We start from the raw sequence: 16,571 nt of genomic DNA on the forward strand, positions 1-16,571 counted from the left end.
CTGAGCTGAGCCGAAGAGCATTGTGCAAGGTTATGTGTACTTGAAAGCATTTGTGTGTTTCCAGTGTACACATGCGATAGAAATTCTACAACCCTGGTGTTGGCTAAACAAGCGTCACATTGTTTTGTTTTATCCTGGATTAGACTGACAGCGTTTCCCACATTTCATGTCTACGCGTACTCTACCTCCCCCGCCGGTTTAATTGCTGTTTTCTACATCAAATGAGCACACAGCTCGTTTGACACCAGCAACAGTGACAGCTCATTGTGAGCCATGAATGAATGAAGGCACCAGCAGACCTTTAACCACCATAACCGCCCTCTTTGCACGCACGCGGCACAGCAGCCATTTTGTTCTAAACAGCCTGCACCGTGCCAACAGTGCAACTCATTTCGTTTCGCAGCGTTTCCAGCTCACTTGGAGACATTCACACGATGCAACTTATTACACCTTAATGCAGCCTAATATTGATGTATGTGTGTGCACAGAGGAACAGGCGGACGTGGGGAGAGAAATTGGGAACGCGATGGGTCCATATGCAGTCTGGTGATAATCCGAGAAGGCGATGATAATATCTGGCTGGTAAATTGGTATCGATCGACTAAATATCCTGACCAGGAGGAGAAAGGCGGCTGTCCTTTCATGCCTGTACACCATGTCGGCTCCAACAGCTCCGAGCTGCACTGTGACTATCTGATCCATTTTAATACAGACGTCCTCACTCTTTCTAGGCCTCTGCCTCAAACCTCATTTTCAACACAGTATGCAGAGTCTTTGCGTGCACACTGATCTCAGAGTTACCTTGAACAAGAAAGATTAGTTTTGTTTTGAAACCATTGCATTTATATTGCATACAGTCTGGGGTGTAATATATCTTTTAAAATGGGGAATTGCACGTAGATTGATGGACACCAAAGAATGCATTATAAACACCATCAGGCACAAATAAGCATATCAAGTTATATCACGGTTTCATGTGTTTTTTTAAGATTTAAAATCCTAAGCAGGAAAAGTGCCGTAGTGTCTGGAGTTTGTTTCTTTCCAGCTGTGGGAAAACAAGAAATGCATCTTTCCCCTCCCCCACTAGTTGTTGCACAGTGCAGGTTTCCTTTCCCAAAAAATAATGAGATGCACCCATCAGTCATTAAAGTACTTTAATGCTTTTTATTACCTTAGAAAAAATAAAGAAAAAAAACAACAACAACAAATAAGAGCAAATTATACATTTCATTAGGTTATCTGTAAGTAAAAATTGGGATATTCTTACTCAAGGATAACATGTGGGAATTTTATTCCAGTCCTTCCATGATCAGTAATATCCTTAAAATGGTCTTGTCAATTATTCCTATAGTTTCAGACTAAGGTTAGGATATATATATATATATATATAAACAAAAAAGGCAACAATTTGCTTTTTCTGCAAACACTTTAGTCACACCTAAAGTCCCCTAACAAGTGGAACCACAACAATAACCCATTTAGATGAGAGGCCGGCGCAGCGGTTGGTAAATGTTCTCACAGCCGCACACTGCTGGCTGGAAGAGAGGATTCTTCTCAGTAAAAGCCACTTTCACAGCTTGTTTTTAGAAGGAGAGAAGTTTGAAAACTAAAACAGTATCATATAAAAATCGTTTCAACATAATTCATATTTGGGGGTGTTTTTGATGCTTTGCAGATACATTTCTAGGCTCTTGAAATTTATCACAGCTCCATCTAATTAATACTAATAATAATAAGAAAAAAAAAACAAAAACAAACAAAGACTTATCAAAAAGTGCACATGCAAACACCCCTTGAAACTAATTTCGGCCGAAAACAATGGCACCAAATGTCAATTCTTAAGCTCTTACAAAGCGCAAAAAAAATTCCTGCCCTGCATTGTTTTCCGAGGCAGCTCAAGGGTACACACAAAACATGCTCAGTCTGAGATAATACTCTCAAATCCACAGTAGTCAAGGCATGCTCGCTAAAGACAGACAAGGTACACAAATGCATCTCAGAATCTACACAGGTCGCAGCCAAGCAGTTCCTGAGACAATGGAGGAAAAACAAGGTAAAAAGAAAGAGAGACACTGATACAGCTTCATGACAGATGAGGAGGAGAGGAGGGAGGGAGAGGAGGAGGAGAGAGAAATTGCTTTGTTAGCAGGACAGGGAATAAAGTGTAATTACCTCACTGTGGGTTTGTTGATTATAGTTCAGCCAGGTTCTCCGTGTTAATCATTTACCAGGGGAAGACAGAGATTAGTAGAGACAGACACAGAGAGGGGAGATAACAGACAGTATGAGAAATACTTTCATTTGAGCCCACACATGCAGCAGAGATGCAAATGATGCTTCATGGCTGCTACATAATTAAAGAAAAACACAAAAATAAAAAGAATCTTCTCTTGTCAATATGGGATTACAAACACGGTCTGCTTTTGCTAAAGTCTGGCGTGTTCATCCACAGCTCGCATTGCCACACCAATCACACCAGTGTGTGTGTGATGAGGGTGTGGTGCTGTATGAACAGTGTGATTTACTTGGGTATTTAAAACAGATCATTCATGAGCGCTCGCAGAGATAAATGACGCATAAATAGAGCAGAGATTACACGGAAGACTTGCAAGGGCCATTTTCAGTAGATATACAGGAAAACCAATACATATATTCACATCGTCATGCACTGTTTAAACACGATCCACTGGCTCGGAGCTGAAGCTCAGAGTTTGTCTTAGGGGGTGACGGATAGAGGCAGATGGGGGGGCTTGGAGGGGGCCTTTGTTATTGTTGTTTTTTGCTTTTTCCAAACTTAAAAACTGGGTTGATATTTTGAAACAGCTGGGAACATGTTATATCGTAATTATGCCCGTTAACGCTAAATAAGCAATTTCACTACTACTTGGATGTTTTTTGTTTTTATCCAGTGTTTCAGGGATTTACAGCAGTACATGTGGGTTTGCAATGCTTTTTGTGATAAAATGTGAATGTTGAAACTATGAATCTTCTACTGCACACTTTAAATGCCACTTTCTAAATTAAAAACATTTTGTATGGGGTAGAAATCTTCACAGCTTCAACTTTGATATACTGTGCTTGGCGTAACTATAGGTGCAATGGCACATTTATATTCATTTTAGGTTTTGGGTTACAGACCACTAAATTACAACAGATACTTCAGTGTAAGAGGAGAAAAAGAAAACATCTTTACAATAAACAAGAACAGAAAAGGAAATGTCACTTTAAGATATAAAAAAACAAAAGAAATTTGCCTTTTACAAAGACAATTACATTTTAGGTCCAAAACTGAATGAGTCTCCTCTTCTACTAATGAAAATATAACTAATTTAAAAAGCATGATAATGAGATAATACTGAGGATACTCAACTTTACTGTCAGATTCCCTTATTCACAAATCACTGCGAATTCTGCACGCTGTTAATGAAAAACAAGCATGCAGTTCTTCAGCCGCCTCCGTGTATAAATGTATGAACCAACTTGCATTTATTCATGCTTTAGATTTTTGTTCATTTTTACATTTTAAGGGTACATCTGCACTTCACTTTCTTAGTGACATAGAGGGTAGCTTGTAGTTCTTTTGACTGCATAATTCCTTTAGTGACAGCTGCACCATGACAGTTTAGTAAATATATATTGAACCATTTCTGTAAATAGGCATTATAAAAAAAAAAGAAACATAAAAAGGTCAAATTTTTCCAGTAAAGTATTATATTTTAGGGGTGCATGGGAGGAGCAGGAGTAGAAAAAGATATATATAGAGGCCTGATTTGCCACCATCCCATCCTGTAGAGACATTACATGTCTTCCCCCTCTCTCCACCCAATTTCCAGAAGCCCCTCCCTCTCTGAGATGGCTGAACTTTAGCCTTATTTTAAGGGGCTATAAGCAGAGTTGCTGCTTCTCCTCATCAAAAGGAGGTGGTCATGACAACTAATAGGATGTCATCTGGAAATCTCCCTTTCTTGTACATCCTACAGAAAACATGCCCTGGGACAGAATACTGGGGGACATTATGCCAGTTAAATTCTAAAACCTTGACTTTTTGCAAGTTTGATTTGGTAGAGTCTACGGGGATAAAGTAGGCAAAGAAGAAACATAACATTTAAAAGAACAAAAGCAAAGAATAAAAACAAAGTTAAGTCAAAGATACTGCAGACCTAAGTTTGGCCCATTTGACAGAAAGGAACAATGATAAACTGAAGGAGACAAAGATGAACTCTCAGGTTTCGGTATGGGTAACGATTGTCTGTGTTACAGAAAAGTAACTCCTATGCAGCATCTCTAAAATCACATCTTGCTTTTAGTAATTCAATATGGGGAGTTTTGAGTAAACTTTCCATCAGATTCCTGTGTGGATTTTATGAAGATAAATCCAGCTTCAAAAATAGAATAAAAACAAGACACTGCTTGCATCAGCAAAAAGGCTGGTCAAAGTGCTTGACTCAACAGGTTTTACAGGACACGGAGGTGCAGAAAGAAAGTATGACTATGCCAGTAAAAGAGTTCTACTCAGGAGAGAGTTAGGAAATATTGCCAGCACTCACAAATAGACTCTAAGAAGTGTGGTTGTATAATTTAACTCAGCTTTACTGCTCCAGGAAGTATATAATTTCTTATCTAATAAGAGACGATTGCTCTAAAGGAGGCATAGCTGTAAAACCAACCATGATCGTAAACTCTCTTCATAAAAATCATAAAAGAGGGCGACCACTTGAGTGCCACAAAGACAGAGGCCAGGGTACCTGATCCCACAGCGCTCGCTACTGACCCCCATCACTTCCATTACAGAGCTCCATTTTTCAATCAGGAGGGTGCTAAATGTGCGCCTGTTAAATGTGTTTCACAGAGCCTGTGTTACAGGCATATTAGCAAGCAAAGGGCAGAGCGACGAGGCTCTTCTGTCTCCACTCCACTGCCCCCGCTTCATTAAAACCATAAATCTAGATGTCGAAGGAAACCTGGCAGCCAGAGACTGTCTCCTGTCAACCACACTAAAGAGACCTTGTCCTCCAACAAGTCACATAACATGAGCTCCTTTTGTAACCTATGTATTTGGGCTTTTTGTTGTTGTTTTTTTTATTTGTATTTGTGTTTTGGGGCATTTGCTATTCAAAACAGGTTTTATCCAATGAGTGTGAACAAAAACTTGCGATATTTAAATTCTCAGTTAGCCAAGTCCTGAGTTGTTAACGTAAAGCCTATTGAGATAGAATCCCAGTGTTTTTTTTTTTTTTTTCCAAAATGAAATAAAAAAAAAATACTCTAATTTTTACAGCTGAAGTTATCGTTTTTTCTTGAGTTCTAATTTAGATTTTTTTAAAATGGTCATTTTAACTTAAATGAAGTGAAAAATATGTAGAATTCCTAAATTATGTACGTATATTGACCTCGTAAGAGAAAGCTCTCTTGACATATTTGAATCCCTTGCCCTGATTATTTCATGCTTTTCTGTGCCCCCATGAAAACATGCTGGCCCCCTCCTGGCCCCCTGGTACATTTGGTCTGGAACCGCCACTGTTACCAAGTACTGTAGCTATACCAATATGTGTTTCTGTTAGGGCTCAAATAAAAAATTATTTTGTTAATTGATTAATCTGTCAATTATTCTTTCAATTATTCGATTAATGATATCAATGTATATCAAACGCTTCCCTGAAGAAGACTTTTTACGAATTAAAACCAGGTGAAACTCGTAACTTTAGCACTTGTGGAATTCTGGATAGAGCATATAACAGAGTCATTTTTTTATGTTAAATGCAAAATGTTTATTTATTCATTTATTTTTTTTACGATTTTGATATAATTACTGCTCCAAGTGGGTTGCTCTATCAGCTAAAGGCATGTTTTACAGTCTCTATACTACATTTAACAATTAATTGATTACTAAATTAGTTGACAATTATTTCAATAATTGATCAATCGTGATTCATTGTTTCGGCCCTAGTTTTTATTATGATGCACTAAGTTTGCTCGACTCTCTGTATCCATGCTTGAAACTCCTAAACTATTGCTTTAAGAAGTAAACTAACAAAGATGCAATAAACCCTGAATATCAGTATGCAGGGCTGACTAGCTAACAACTAGAAGAAAAGTTTTAAAGAAACTCACAACTTCAATACAATAGTTTTTATTTAGCTGTTTGAGGGTGCATTTTAGGTGCCCGTTGTGATGGGATGACATTTTGTAAAATATTAAAATCAGCTCAAAGTAGCTGCTGCAATATAAGGTTATTTATTTAAATGAGTTATTAATATACATGCAATAAGTCATTTGACACTGTATTATTGCCCATTTTGATATTGCAATGATGTGTTATTGAATATTTTTTTGAAGTTCTAATTTCCACATGGACACAAAACATATAAAGCAGAATTTAGGCATATATCTCAAAGTCAAGTCACTGAAAGGAAAATAAGGGTGAATTTTTAACCTCCTCTCCAAATCAATACCAGCCTTGTTGTTTCCTTCTCTCACTCCTGAGGGAAATAAGAGCAACTAAACGTTCCTCTACCGTCTTGTGTCGACTAACTGATCTGAACAATAAGGGGTCAAGCTGTTTAAACAGATCTAAGCAGAAAAGCCTCAAAGGAATTTCAACACTATTAGCAAATATTAATAGTATTATTGCGTCTAAAATTACTATATAAACTATAAAATAACATCAGCTACATTCAACTCTTCTAGCTGAAGTGCAAGAAATCGAATTGTGCAGCTTAGACTCTTGCAGTGCAGCATGTAGCAAACATTAAGCATGGTATCCCAGACTCTGTGCTTCTCTCCACTCTGCCCGACTGCTTTTACAAGCCTCAAGATAACCTGGTTGGCTAGAAGGCAGCTAATAGAAAATATGGGATGGGAAAATGACTGAAGCTCAACTAATCACACTGCCAATAACCATCACAGGGCAGGAGGGAGTCATGAGATATAAAGGAGGGGGAGCACAGACAAATAAATGAAATGGAGAGCAGGATGTAACAAGGGAGCTAATGAAGAAGAAGGGTGGGAAGGAGAGAAGAGGAGCGGGAGTCCGGGGTATTCTGGACATCACAGATCCACTGATAGCTTTGTGATTGGGTGATGCTGCTGATGAGAGTGATTCTCTGCCACAGTGGGTTACCCTCCACCTGATGGCATTGTGATTGTGTGCTGCGCGGCAAAGTGTGTGCAGCCCCGCCGCTGGCTGTGACCATTCATCCCCAAATCTTTGGGGGACGTGAAGGTGCTTCCTAATCCTTGCAGAGTTCCTCCAAAAAAATCACGTTTCTGATGGATCCCCATTTACAGCTCTAGGTTTTGTTCACCAAGATAGAAGCAATATAGGTACTGTAGACAAGACAAGAACAGCAGTAATAACCAAAAAAAGATATGAGGGGGGCATTATTGGCTTTAGAATTTGAGCTTTAGATCCTTCATTAGAACATGTGCAAAAAAAAACAAAAAAACTTTCACAACAAAAGACCTATGGGTGAAGATATATTGTAGCCGTAGAGAAGCATTGCATTTCTACTCAAACTTTGTGCATTTCATGAACGTTTAATCACAACAAGGAAATAATCTGCATGCATAGCTTACCTACTCCCCACAACGTGCCTCTCTGGTTAAAAGGGTGCATATATTGGCAAAGTTTCAACTCCCTGAAACATACTTTTTAGTGACAAGTCCGCTAAAGCAAAGCTGGTCTGAATATTTCCCCCCAGGTAGCTCTCTGAGCAGAAAGGGTTTGCAAAAAATTTAAACTTTGTATGGCTCGGTCAGCTCTATCAAGGTATTTTCAGAGAACTGAAGGGATGTATCATACCATTACTAGTATGAAGTCTATAATTAGGGCTCAAAAAAGTGTTGGAGAGGTACATTATTTCTTTAATGGCCTTGCTTTTACATACTGTGCTCACTGCTGGGCAACTACCTGAATAAAGGCTTCTCCACTTAGTCTCTTGGTATAACCACAAGAATAAGAAATTCTTTAGACTGGAAATGTTTTTTTTTGGGTTATAAAATAGGGACAGTGTTGGTATGAAAACTAAAAGCACCACAGATAACCTTAGAGGCAATGCAGTTAAAACTACTTCTGACAGGCCACAACGTATTCACTGGCAAATGAAGCACTGCTACCAGAACAGGTAGCATGACTAACAACCCAGCAATGTTCCATTAGGAGAAAACAGCAACAAGGTATAATATATTACTGATTAGTTTAGCAGATAAAAACTGTGTAAAACCATTGTTTTACAGTTAAACCATTTTACATATTTCCCATTCGTAAAAATATTTGGACATTAGAAAACCTTGACACACACACGCAAAGTCACCCTACTATGCAAATCTCATAACAACCTATGGTTACTCTTACCTCAAGAGTAACCATTTTTTTCTTTAAATGTAGTTAGAAACTCACGCTCAGCATACAACCCAATCTTATTCTTTGAAGTCTGTGAATCATCCATGAACTCTTAATGGGATTTGCTTCACAGTCCTCTCAATGCTGCATGTGCATGCACAGCTCTACCTTCCACTAAACTTTCCAATATACTGCTTGTACACATTTTTCTGAACATCTACCTACTTTAGCAAATCCTTATTTGGCTTAGCCTCCATGTGAAGAGTATCAATAACCATCTACTTGATAGCCTTTGAGTTGGATGTAATCATTTTCTGAGCCATAACGGTTTGTTTGGTTCAGGTCAGCTAAATTCATGGACGTTTCCATTTGGTTTCCTGCAGACCAAATCTTAAAAAGAAAAACTGACAAGCAAAGACTTATCATTGCTCGAGTTCCTTCTGTTATGCCTATCACACTCCTTCCACTCAATTGTATAATATCAAATCACAATACTCTAAACAGACATCTTCTTTAACTTGTCCTTTTAGTCATTTGTAGAGAGGGTCAGTAACCTGCAAGGCCACTAGCCATAGTGTCCATAAAAAAAAAGCTTTTGCCTTTTGGCTTCCCAGGCAGTTATGCATATAAATGAACAGGTATGAACATTTGCAATTTAATTGCAAATTGTGAAGCCAATCTAGGAAAAATGTCAACATTTCTAATTAGAAGCCGACTGTAGTAGTGAGAGTCTCTAAACAAGCCTGTAAGACAATGTTTAATGTGTTTTTGTGCCCAGACCTTCAGGTTACACACTTCAACCCCTCAATTAGACCACCCTGAATCACCCGGATATGCAGCTGAGCCTCACTCTGCCATCCTAATGGCCCCAATCAACCCATTACACACATCTTTGCATCATTTAACCAATGCACAAAAGCACTTAAGACCTTAATGAACACCTGTGCTGTGAGAATGTTATCTGTTGTCATTAATCACAACAAACATTTAAAGAGAAACCCATATTTCTGACTGTGTTTAAATATCATAATAAGTAACTGCAGTGTGGTTATTATGGAAAGATAAGAGGCTGCACTAGGAAGGGAAGAGCAGATAAACGGGTCTTAGGTGAACCCTGATTTCCACTGTATCAACCTGGCTTTTCGAAACTCAACCAGCCTTACAGCCTTTAGGCTTTACGCAATCAAACCTGCTTTACGCTCCTCTTTAATTAAGCCCACAAGGACGCGATCAGCTGCATAGCTGAGATTCTTTTAAACAAACTAAGCTCCGAGTCATGCTTCAGGAGCTCAGAGTTGTGCAACAGTGTGGCTGGGGCAAGTTCAGACCGGCTGGGTTTGTTTTACGCAAAGGCTGGAAGACAGAATGAGCCAGATCTGATCTGATCTGATCTGATCTACTACTGCTCTAGATCGGATAGATTCTCACCTTGTGTTTGTGGAGTTCCAGTGAACCACGTGTCTCTTTGCCACAACAGAGATGATATTGAGGAGGAAAACTGCTGCTTTCCATGCGCCCGCAGGTACCGGTGCTCCAAAGCAAACCATCCTGGAGAAGCTGTTCTTCCTTCAGGCGGTGCAGAGGGAGGAGGTCAGGTTGGCAGACCTGACAGAGAACTTTGCCGATCAGCTGTTTCAGTTGCACTTTAAAGTTTCACCAACTCATGCACGGTGCCGCATCTGCACAATACCAGCTACTGTTCCCGTTTGGCATGATGCCCCACACAACACCTGTTCAAATCTTGCAGAAAAAAGAAGAAACTAAAAAAACAAAAAACAAAACAAAATCAGAGGTAATAAAAACGCAAGGTGAGACTCCACATAAGAAAATAATGCTCCTGAGAATTTGCTCACAGCCAGAATGTTATTTTAAAGTAGAAATCTCTTCAAAGGAAGACATCACCTGAGTTTGAAAGGCTTTCTAATCAATTAAATCCAATATAGAAGCTGCCAACGGGTTTGGCAGAAACAGGCGGATGCACCAAGCTGAGGGCGGGGCTGGGGAAACTTCTGGCCAATCGGCTCCTAAGGGTGTGGTTTTGTTTGACACTAGAGTGCAACAGTTAAATCCTTGAGAGGTGCGCCCACTGGTGTGGGGGCACCGCCTGCAACTGCTTCTTTATTACAGTAAAACCCAACATCAATTAGTTTGACCTTTTTACATAGCAAAGACGGATTGTACGAAACCAGGTCCCAGGGCAGAGAGATGATAAATGTCCCCGTCTTTATGGAGAAAAAACTAACATAAAAGACTAAAGGTTCTATATACAAATACATTTCTGAGTGCAATATCTCCAGCTTTTCCTTTAATGCATTTTTTATGAGATGCAGGAGAATAAAGTAACAGGTTGTTGCTGAACTTTTTCATGCATTATTATCACAATGGCCTAAAACTATATGAGAAGGAACAAATTTGGTCCTAACTGATGGGTTCATTCACAACATCTTAGTTTATTGGAGAACATTATTTTCTTAGCTGAGATGACGTCAAGGCCAAACAGATTTAGAAAGGATATCAGAAAGAGAAATAAAGACCTCACTTCATTATTGGGTATGATATCCCAATACCTCAAAGAGACATGTTCATCAGTAAAATAAATTAAAGTGAATTGATAAAGGGAATATCAAGCCATCACATTGCTTAAAAAGAAGATATATAATTCCCATATAATTTCCATCATCCCAAAGAATGATGTGCTATTATGCAAAATGTGTGCATCTGCCCCAGCGTAAAAGCAGAGAGCTTGTGAATGTGTTGGTTAGCTGAAAAAATGCCATTATCTTTAATGAAACAAGTCATTTACAAGTATAGGCCTAATGGCACTTAATGAGGAAGAAACAATTAATTTAGTAAATCTTGAAGCATCAATAAGAAAAAAAAAATTGACTGGGAATTCAACAAAGGTCTTTATTTTTTGCGGAAATGTGCTATAGTTTGATGAAACCATAACCATCTTTGTTAGATCTGGAAAATAAGGGAGGAAGTTTACAAGTGTGGGACACCCCCCATCTGGGAAGTGCCGGAGTGACACCATCATGTTGTTTGGCTCTTTTGTAGGTTATGCACTTTACAAAGTAAATGACATTCTTAGGACCTGATATTATGTCGACATTTTGAAGGACCATCTCAATTGATAAGCAGAAAGTAAAAATTTGGGCAAGAAATGTTTTTTCAAATGGGCGATGAAACACAATTCTAAATCAGTTAATCACATGTATTTAGACAGTTCTGATACATAAAAGTTCTTAGATTTTCTAGCCTTCTGACAACATTTATTTAAGGTATTTATGGCATCTAGCCACTCCAGATGTGCGTAATGTAGCATTCCTGACAGGATTATTAAAAACACCCTTTTGCACTTTATAAAACTTGTCCATGGGCAGCCCCTCAAAGTTAATAAGGTTAACCTTCTTTCCGTTGAATGTTAAGCCACTCATTTCCTTTCATACCTCTAAGAAGAACCACTGCATAAAGGAAGATGCAAGCATTAAATCTTTCTCACTAGGAAATAGCACTGGCATGCCTATTCCATGACGGATCTTGTTTTGAGAGTGACATTTAATCCAGAGGATTTAGCTTGTTGGTGTTCTGCTATGTATTAATTCTCTGGTTATTGTCAGCCTCCCCAGGGGAGGTGCTGGCCACCTTAATCACAATGTTCCTATGGGTGAAAGACACTGGTGGTCTTCTCTAATTATCTGATTTTGTAACATCTGTGCATCTGTGAGATCACTAACCCCTCCGTCTCCTGCCACTATCACTCATCCTTAAACCAAAGGCGTTGAGTTATTAGCAGCTGAAACTGAGTATTGGGCTTCAACTCCACAGGACCTCATCCTTATCTTGCTTTCTCCATCTTTCATTATGCGAGTGTGTGGCTCACTGTGTTTGTGTGTGTGGGACAAGGACTCATTAGCTTACTTCCTGGAGGTCCTGATCATTAATTTCCCATGATGCCTGCATGTTCCTATGTGGCAAATTCATCCCTGGTGAGTCTGTGCTACCTCTGCAAACACAAAGTAGACTGGAGGAGTCTTACTCTTGGCAGGGCTCTCTTTTTCAATTATTTTGATAGAACTATAGGACTAGATACTTCCTTACGAATATGTTGGAAGGACTTTTTTGTGTGATTTTTATTCTTTTTCTCAGAAAAAATATGTTTTTTTGTTATCAATTTGGGACCGTCTTGAAAATATAACAGTTAAACTATTAAGTAACCCTGCAGCTAACTCCTTATAAATTGACCTGATTTCTCTCTCCTCTTCTAAATTGGAGAGAAAAAGGCTCTCATTTACCTCAAGGGAATGACAATTGATATGTAGTCATGATGCACAAAAGTGGGAGCAAACCTGAGGAATTCTGTCTGTTCCAATGTTATTTTAGCTCAACAGAGACTGCTGTTTGAAATCATTCATTTCTTTGTTTTCCTCTTTTCTTCTTAATAGTTGCTTCAATTTTTGTATGTGTTCTATTTATCATTATCAGCGGTCTGTCCAAAATATCTTCTCTCAGTCTCGATCCATCATCCGTCCCAATCTTCACTCTCATTATCTTCTCACTGGTGGTCAAATGTGTTTTTTGTTTGCTTTTTTTTTTATCCCTCTGAAGAGTTTATTATTGCAGAACTGTATTATTTTTCAGCTCTGGTCAGAAATTTATCAACAGCAATCACAGGCATGGATGGGTTATTCATTTTGGGCATGCTATCATGTGTCTCACCAATTTTCCAAAGTTTAACTATTGTAAAACATACAACTTCAGTGAGTTGTGGAAACAATAATTGCGCACTCAAATTTAAATTCATATTGAATTGTCTATTCATCCCAAAGTTCAAGGTGTAGCCTTGTTTTTCCAGACGTGCTTTACCATTATGATGTAATTCACTGTATGAGGTTGAGATCAGGTGTCTGAGCCTTTGACACAAAACCTTACCTTAGTTGGATGAAATTGTCCAAAATATCTTGATATGCAGATACATTCTAGTTCCTGTCAATCAAGCTAAATCCATCTCCTGCAAACTATTGCATCTGCACAAAACTTTAAAGATCACACATATCAGACAGAGCACAGTTTATTTGCAACAGCAGGACACTGACTTCTAAGTGCCATTACCAGACAGAGAGGTTTGATTCATTAGTCCCAAAAAAAATAATAATAACTGCCTGCCCGTAGATTTCCATTTATTACCCTGTTTATGAGCTTTCTATAGTCATCAACAAACTCTTACCTAATTGTTGTTGGACATTTTATAAGGGATAAGAGTAAATAGTTTTGGAGTAGTGGAATATTCCTCTCTTAAATGCAGTTCAATACAATCTGATTTGCAATGCAGTAAAATCATAATTTAAATCTAAAATATAATTATATTTGCAGCTATCAGTTATTCTAAAACAACCATGTGGAGACAGTGAAGAAGAACTGTTACCACAGTTACCACTGTTAACCAGCCCTGTTCCCTTTCTCTACCACTTTACATTGAAAGAATTTAGACCATTAGACCGTGTGTAGGTCTGCATAAACGTAGGTCTGCCCATTAGACTGTGCATTAGCTTCACCCACACATCTCAGGCAATAACAAACCACCCTCAATTTCCCCATCAATTAGGTTTATTTAGCATTATTTAAAGAGCTCTTTTCACTTACAAAGAGCTGTAAGACAGAAAGCAACAGCAAAAGAATTGAACAAATTGATAATGAAATAAACAACCTTGGCATTTAAAAGAAAAAGGTACAAAAATGTGTACCTTATGGTATTACATTTTGGAGATCGACATTTATTATAATTTTTGTACATTTATATGTTTGCTGACAACATGAAACTTGTTAATAAGCTTCCAGAAAGTTTCAGTGATGTTAAGAATTTACTGAAACTTTCGTATAATTTTTGTACAATTTGTTGGTTAAACTATATGACAAGAGTCAATATGTGACTGTCGAATGCAAAGTTTATTTTTAAAAGCATATTTTATCATGCAGTACATGAAATAGTGATCAATGCCTTTGATTAAACTCGACTGGACTACTTTAATGCAATTCTTGGTGGGTTATAAGAGCAGTTATCCAGTAAACTTCAGCTGATCTACAGTAAAATCCTGCATCCAGCCTTTCAACTACAAACCAAAAGGGTTGAAAATATCACAGCCATTCTAAAATCTTTTCTCTCGCTTCCTTTCAAATAGAGTTAATTTCAATAGTTTAATGGTTCATAAAACTTTAAACAGCCTGATCCTCTCCTCTATTTGATAATAACTTTGATTATATCCTGCACGGGTATTCTGGTCACACCGAAAAATTAATTACAGTGCAGAAACTTGTGCAATAAGAAACTGAGTTTGAATTGCCCAGACTGAATCTATATATGCAAAGTTCAAAATTATATGTATTGTTTAATATTTTCAAACTGAATTAATTTGTACATTATTGCATGGAAAATTTAGTTTGACCGATTTAATTTTCAGTTCTAGAACCAATTTTAATTATAAATTTCAGAATTTCTTTCTTGCCACACATTGGGTCCTTATTGAAGAGCAAAAATAATTCACTTATTTTTTTATATCTCAAGTCTTAAGACCTGTTTTAATTTAGTTAAATTCACGTTCAAACAGACATTTGTTATTTTTTGCAGTCAGTCTTTCTATGAGACTTTCCTCTGCATTTTTCTGTCATGACCAGATCCAGAGAAAGACATTCATGTTTTTATTGCGTGCACAGTGACACTCTGGGCTGCATTCAAATGCAACCAAATTTTTTATTTTGAAATCAAACTTATTGCAGCAATAGTGCTGAAAATGTTCTTGTGTTGGTTGCCATGCTCTCAGGTTAGGTGCTCTTCAGTACACAGTAACACTGTAACTACTGTTCTTTGATGTGTTCAGGTCTTCAGGAAGATTATAGATGATAATCTGTGTTCGATACATTTCATTCTGTATTTTCCTGTTAAGTTCTTTGTATCTCAACATTATTGTTTCATCAGAACTTTGACTTACACTTTAGTTTTTGAATCTTTTCTGTGTGGTTTTGACAAACACGCTATAGTTTAACCTTCCTTTCTCTGAACAAAGAACATCAATTCAGCCTTACATGTTCTTCTAAAAGAAATCCTTTTTGTCTTTATCGTTGCCATTTTGTTCTCTTCTAAGATGTTTTTTCTTTTAAGCCTTTATTCTGCACACCCACGCCACTTATTTGTACCGGGACCCATTTCATGGGGTCGCCACTTTGCTTGTATGTTTTTTTTCTTCTCCCTTTTTTTTCTTTTGTTAATGGCACATTGTGTGCTGCTCTTATATTTTTGCTGTGTGTACCTGCGCTCTTTTCCTCCCCTTTCTGCCGCTGCTTCTCAGTTCCGTAATTACAGCTCCGGACTCAAGCAGTGATGGTAAATGCTTTTCTATCCCTCTCTCTCCATCACTCACCCTCAATCTCCATCGGTTTTTTTTTTCCACCAAGCAAATTACATCTTGGTTACTATAGAGACGTGTTTATTAAATGGTTTTTACCACACTTTCTTAGTTCTCCTAAAGGCCCCATCAGACCCCCCCTCCCAAACTTCTCTATTTTTTTTCATCTCAACCTGCTTTTCTCTGTGTTTACTCTTTTCTTGCACTCTTGTGTATTGATGGCCATATCGTCGTTTTGTTGTCTGGAGCGCATCTTCGGCGTCTCCTTCTGTGACTAATAGTTGCTATTTGTTGAGAACTAAGTGTGTTGGATAGATATTCAATGCAGCTGTTGTGCCCATTGTTACAGGCAGACTAACATGTAAGCAGATAAAGAGGTAAGGTCTCATATTGTGCTGATTTGTGATGGGCTATCCATTACTATTGACTTTATAAGCAGCTCCCATTGAAAACTGCACTTGGAGATTTTAGCAATTGTTGCTCTCTTGTCTTCTCATCAGCACAGATTCACTGTGCCATCCAATCAAATTTTCTCCCTTTCTATTTATTCCTACTCTGATTATAGGCATACAGCTCCTTTCTGCTGTTAGGTATAAAGAGAGCAAAGACATCACAAAATGATTTACCAGAGTTCATCCGAACTGAAAGGTAACTTTACAAAATGTCCTACAGTACATATTTCTGAAAAATATGATTCTGATGTACACATTGTGGAGGAGCCGTATATGTGTTATGACCCTTAGGTGTTTATGTTTTATGCCTCTCTTTCTCCTCTGTGTGTATGCTAGTTAGTTACTACATTTTAGTATCTTTAATTATGGATTTGGTCT

The 16,571-nt window shown here is 38.0% G+C and overlaps 1 protein-coding gene across 2 annotated transcripts in view; it reads right to left on the reverse strand.

Annotated features, from left to right (window-relative positions):
• Nucleotides 1-10,282, reverse strand: part of LOC107088391 (ephrin-A4-like) — a 52,295-nt gene extending 42,013 nt beyond the window's left edge. Inside the window, exon 1 of one of the 2 annotated variants that reach the window (XM_015380526.1) lies at nt 9,770-10,282. In XM_015380526.1, coding sequence (XP_015236012.1) covers nt 9,770-9,888 — 119 coding nt within the window. In that variant the 5' untranslated portion in view covers nt 9,889-10,282. The remainder of the gene's footprint in view (nt 1-9,769) is intronic. The other variant, XM_015380525.1, reaches the window with a different exon arrangement.
• Between the last annotated feature and the right edge of the window lie 6,289 nt (nt 10,283-16,571).

The sequence above is a fragment of the Cyprinodon variegatus genome, unplaced genomic scaffold (assembly GCF_000732505.1).
Source record: "Cyprinodon variegatus isolate N-32 unplaced genomic scaffold, C_variegatus-1.0 Scaffold217, whole genome shotgun sequence".
Classification (NCBI taxonomy): domain Eukaryota; kingdom Metazoa; phylum Chordata; class Actinopteri; order Cyprinodontiformes; family Cyprinodontidae; genus Cyprinodon; species Cyprinodon variegatus.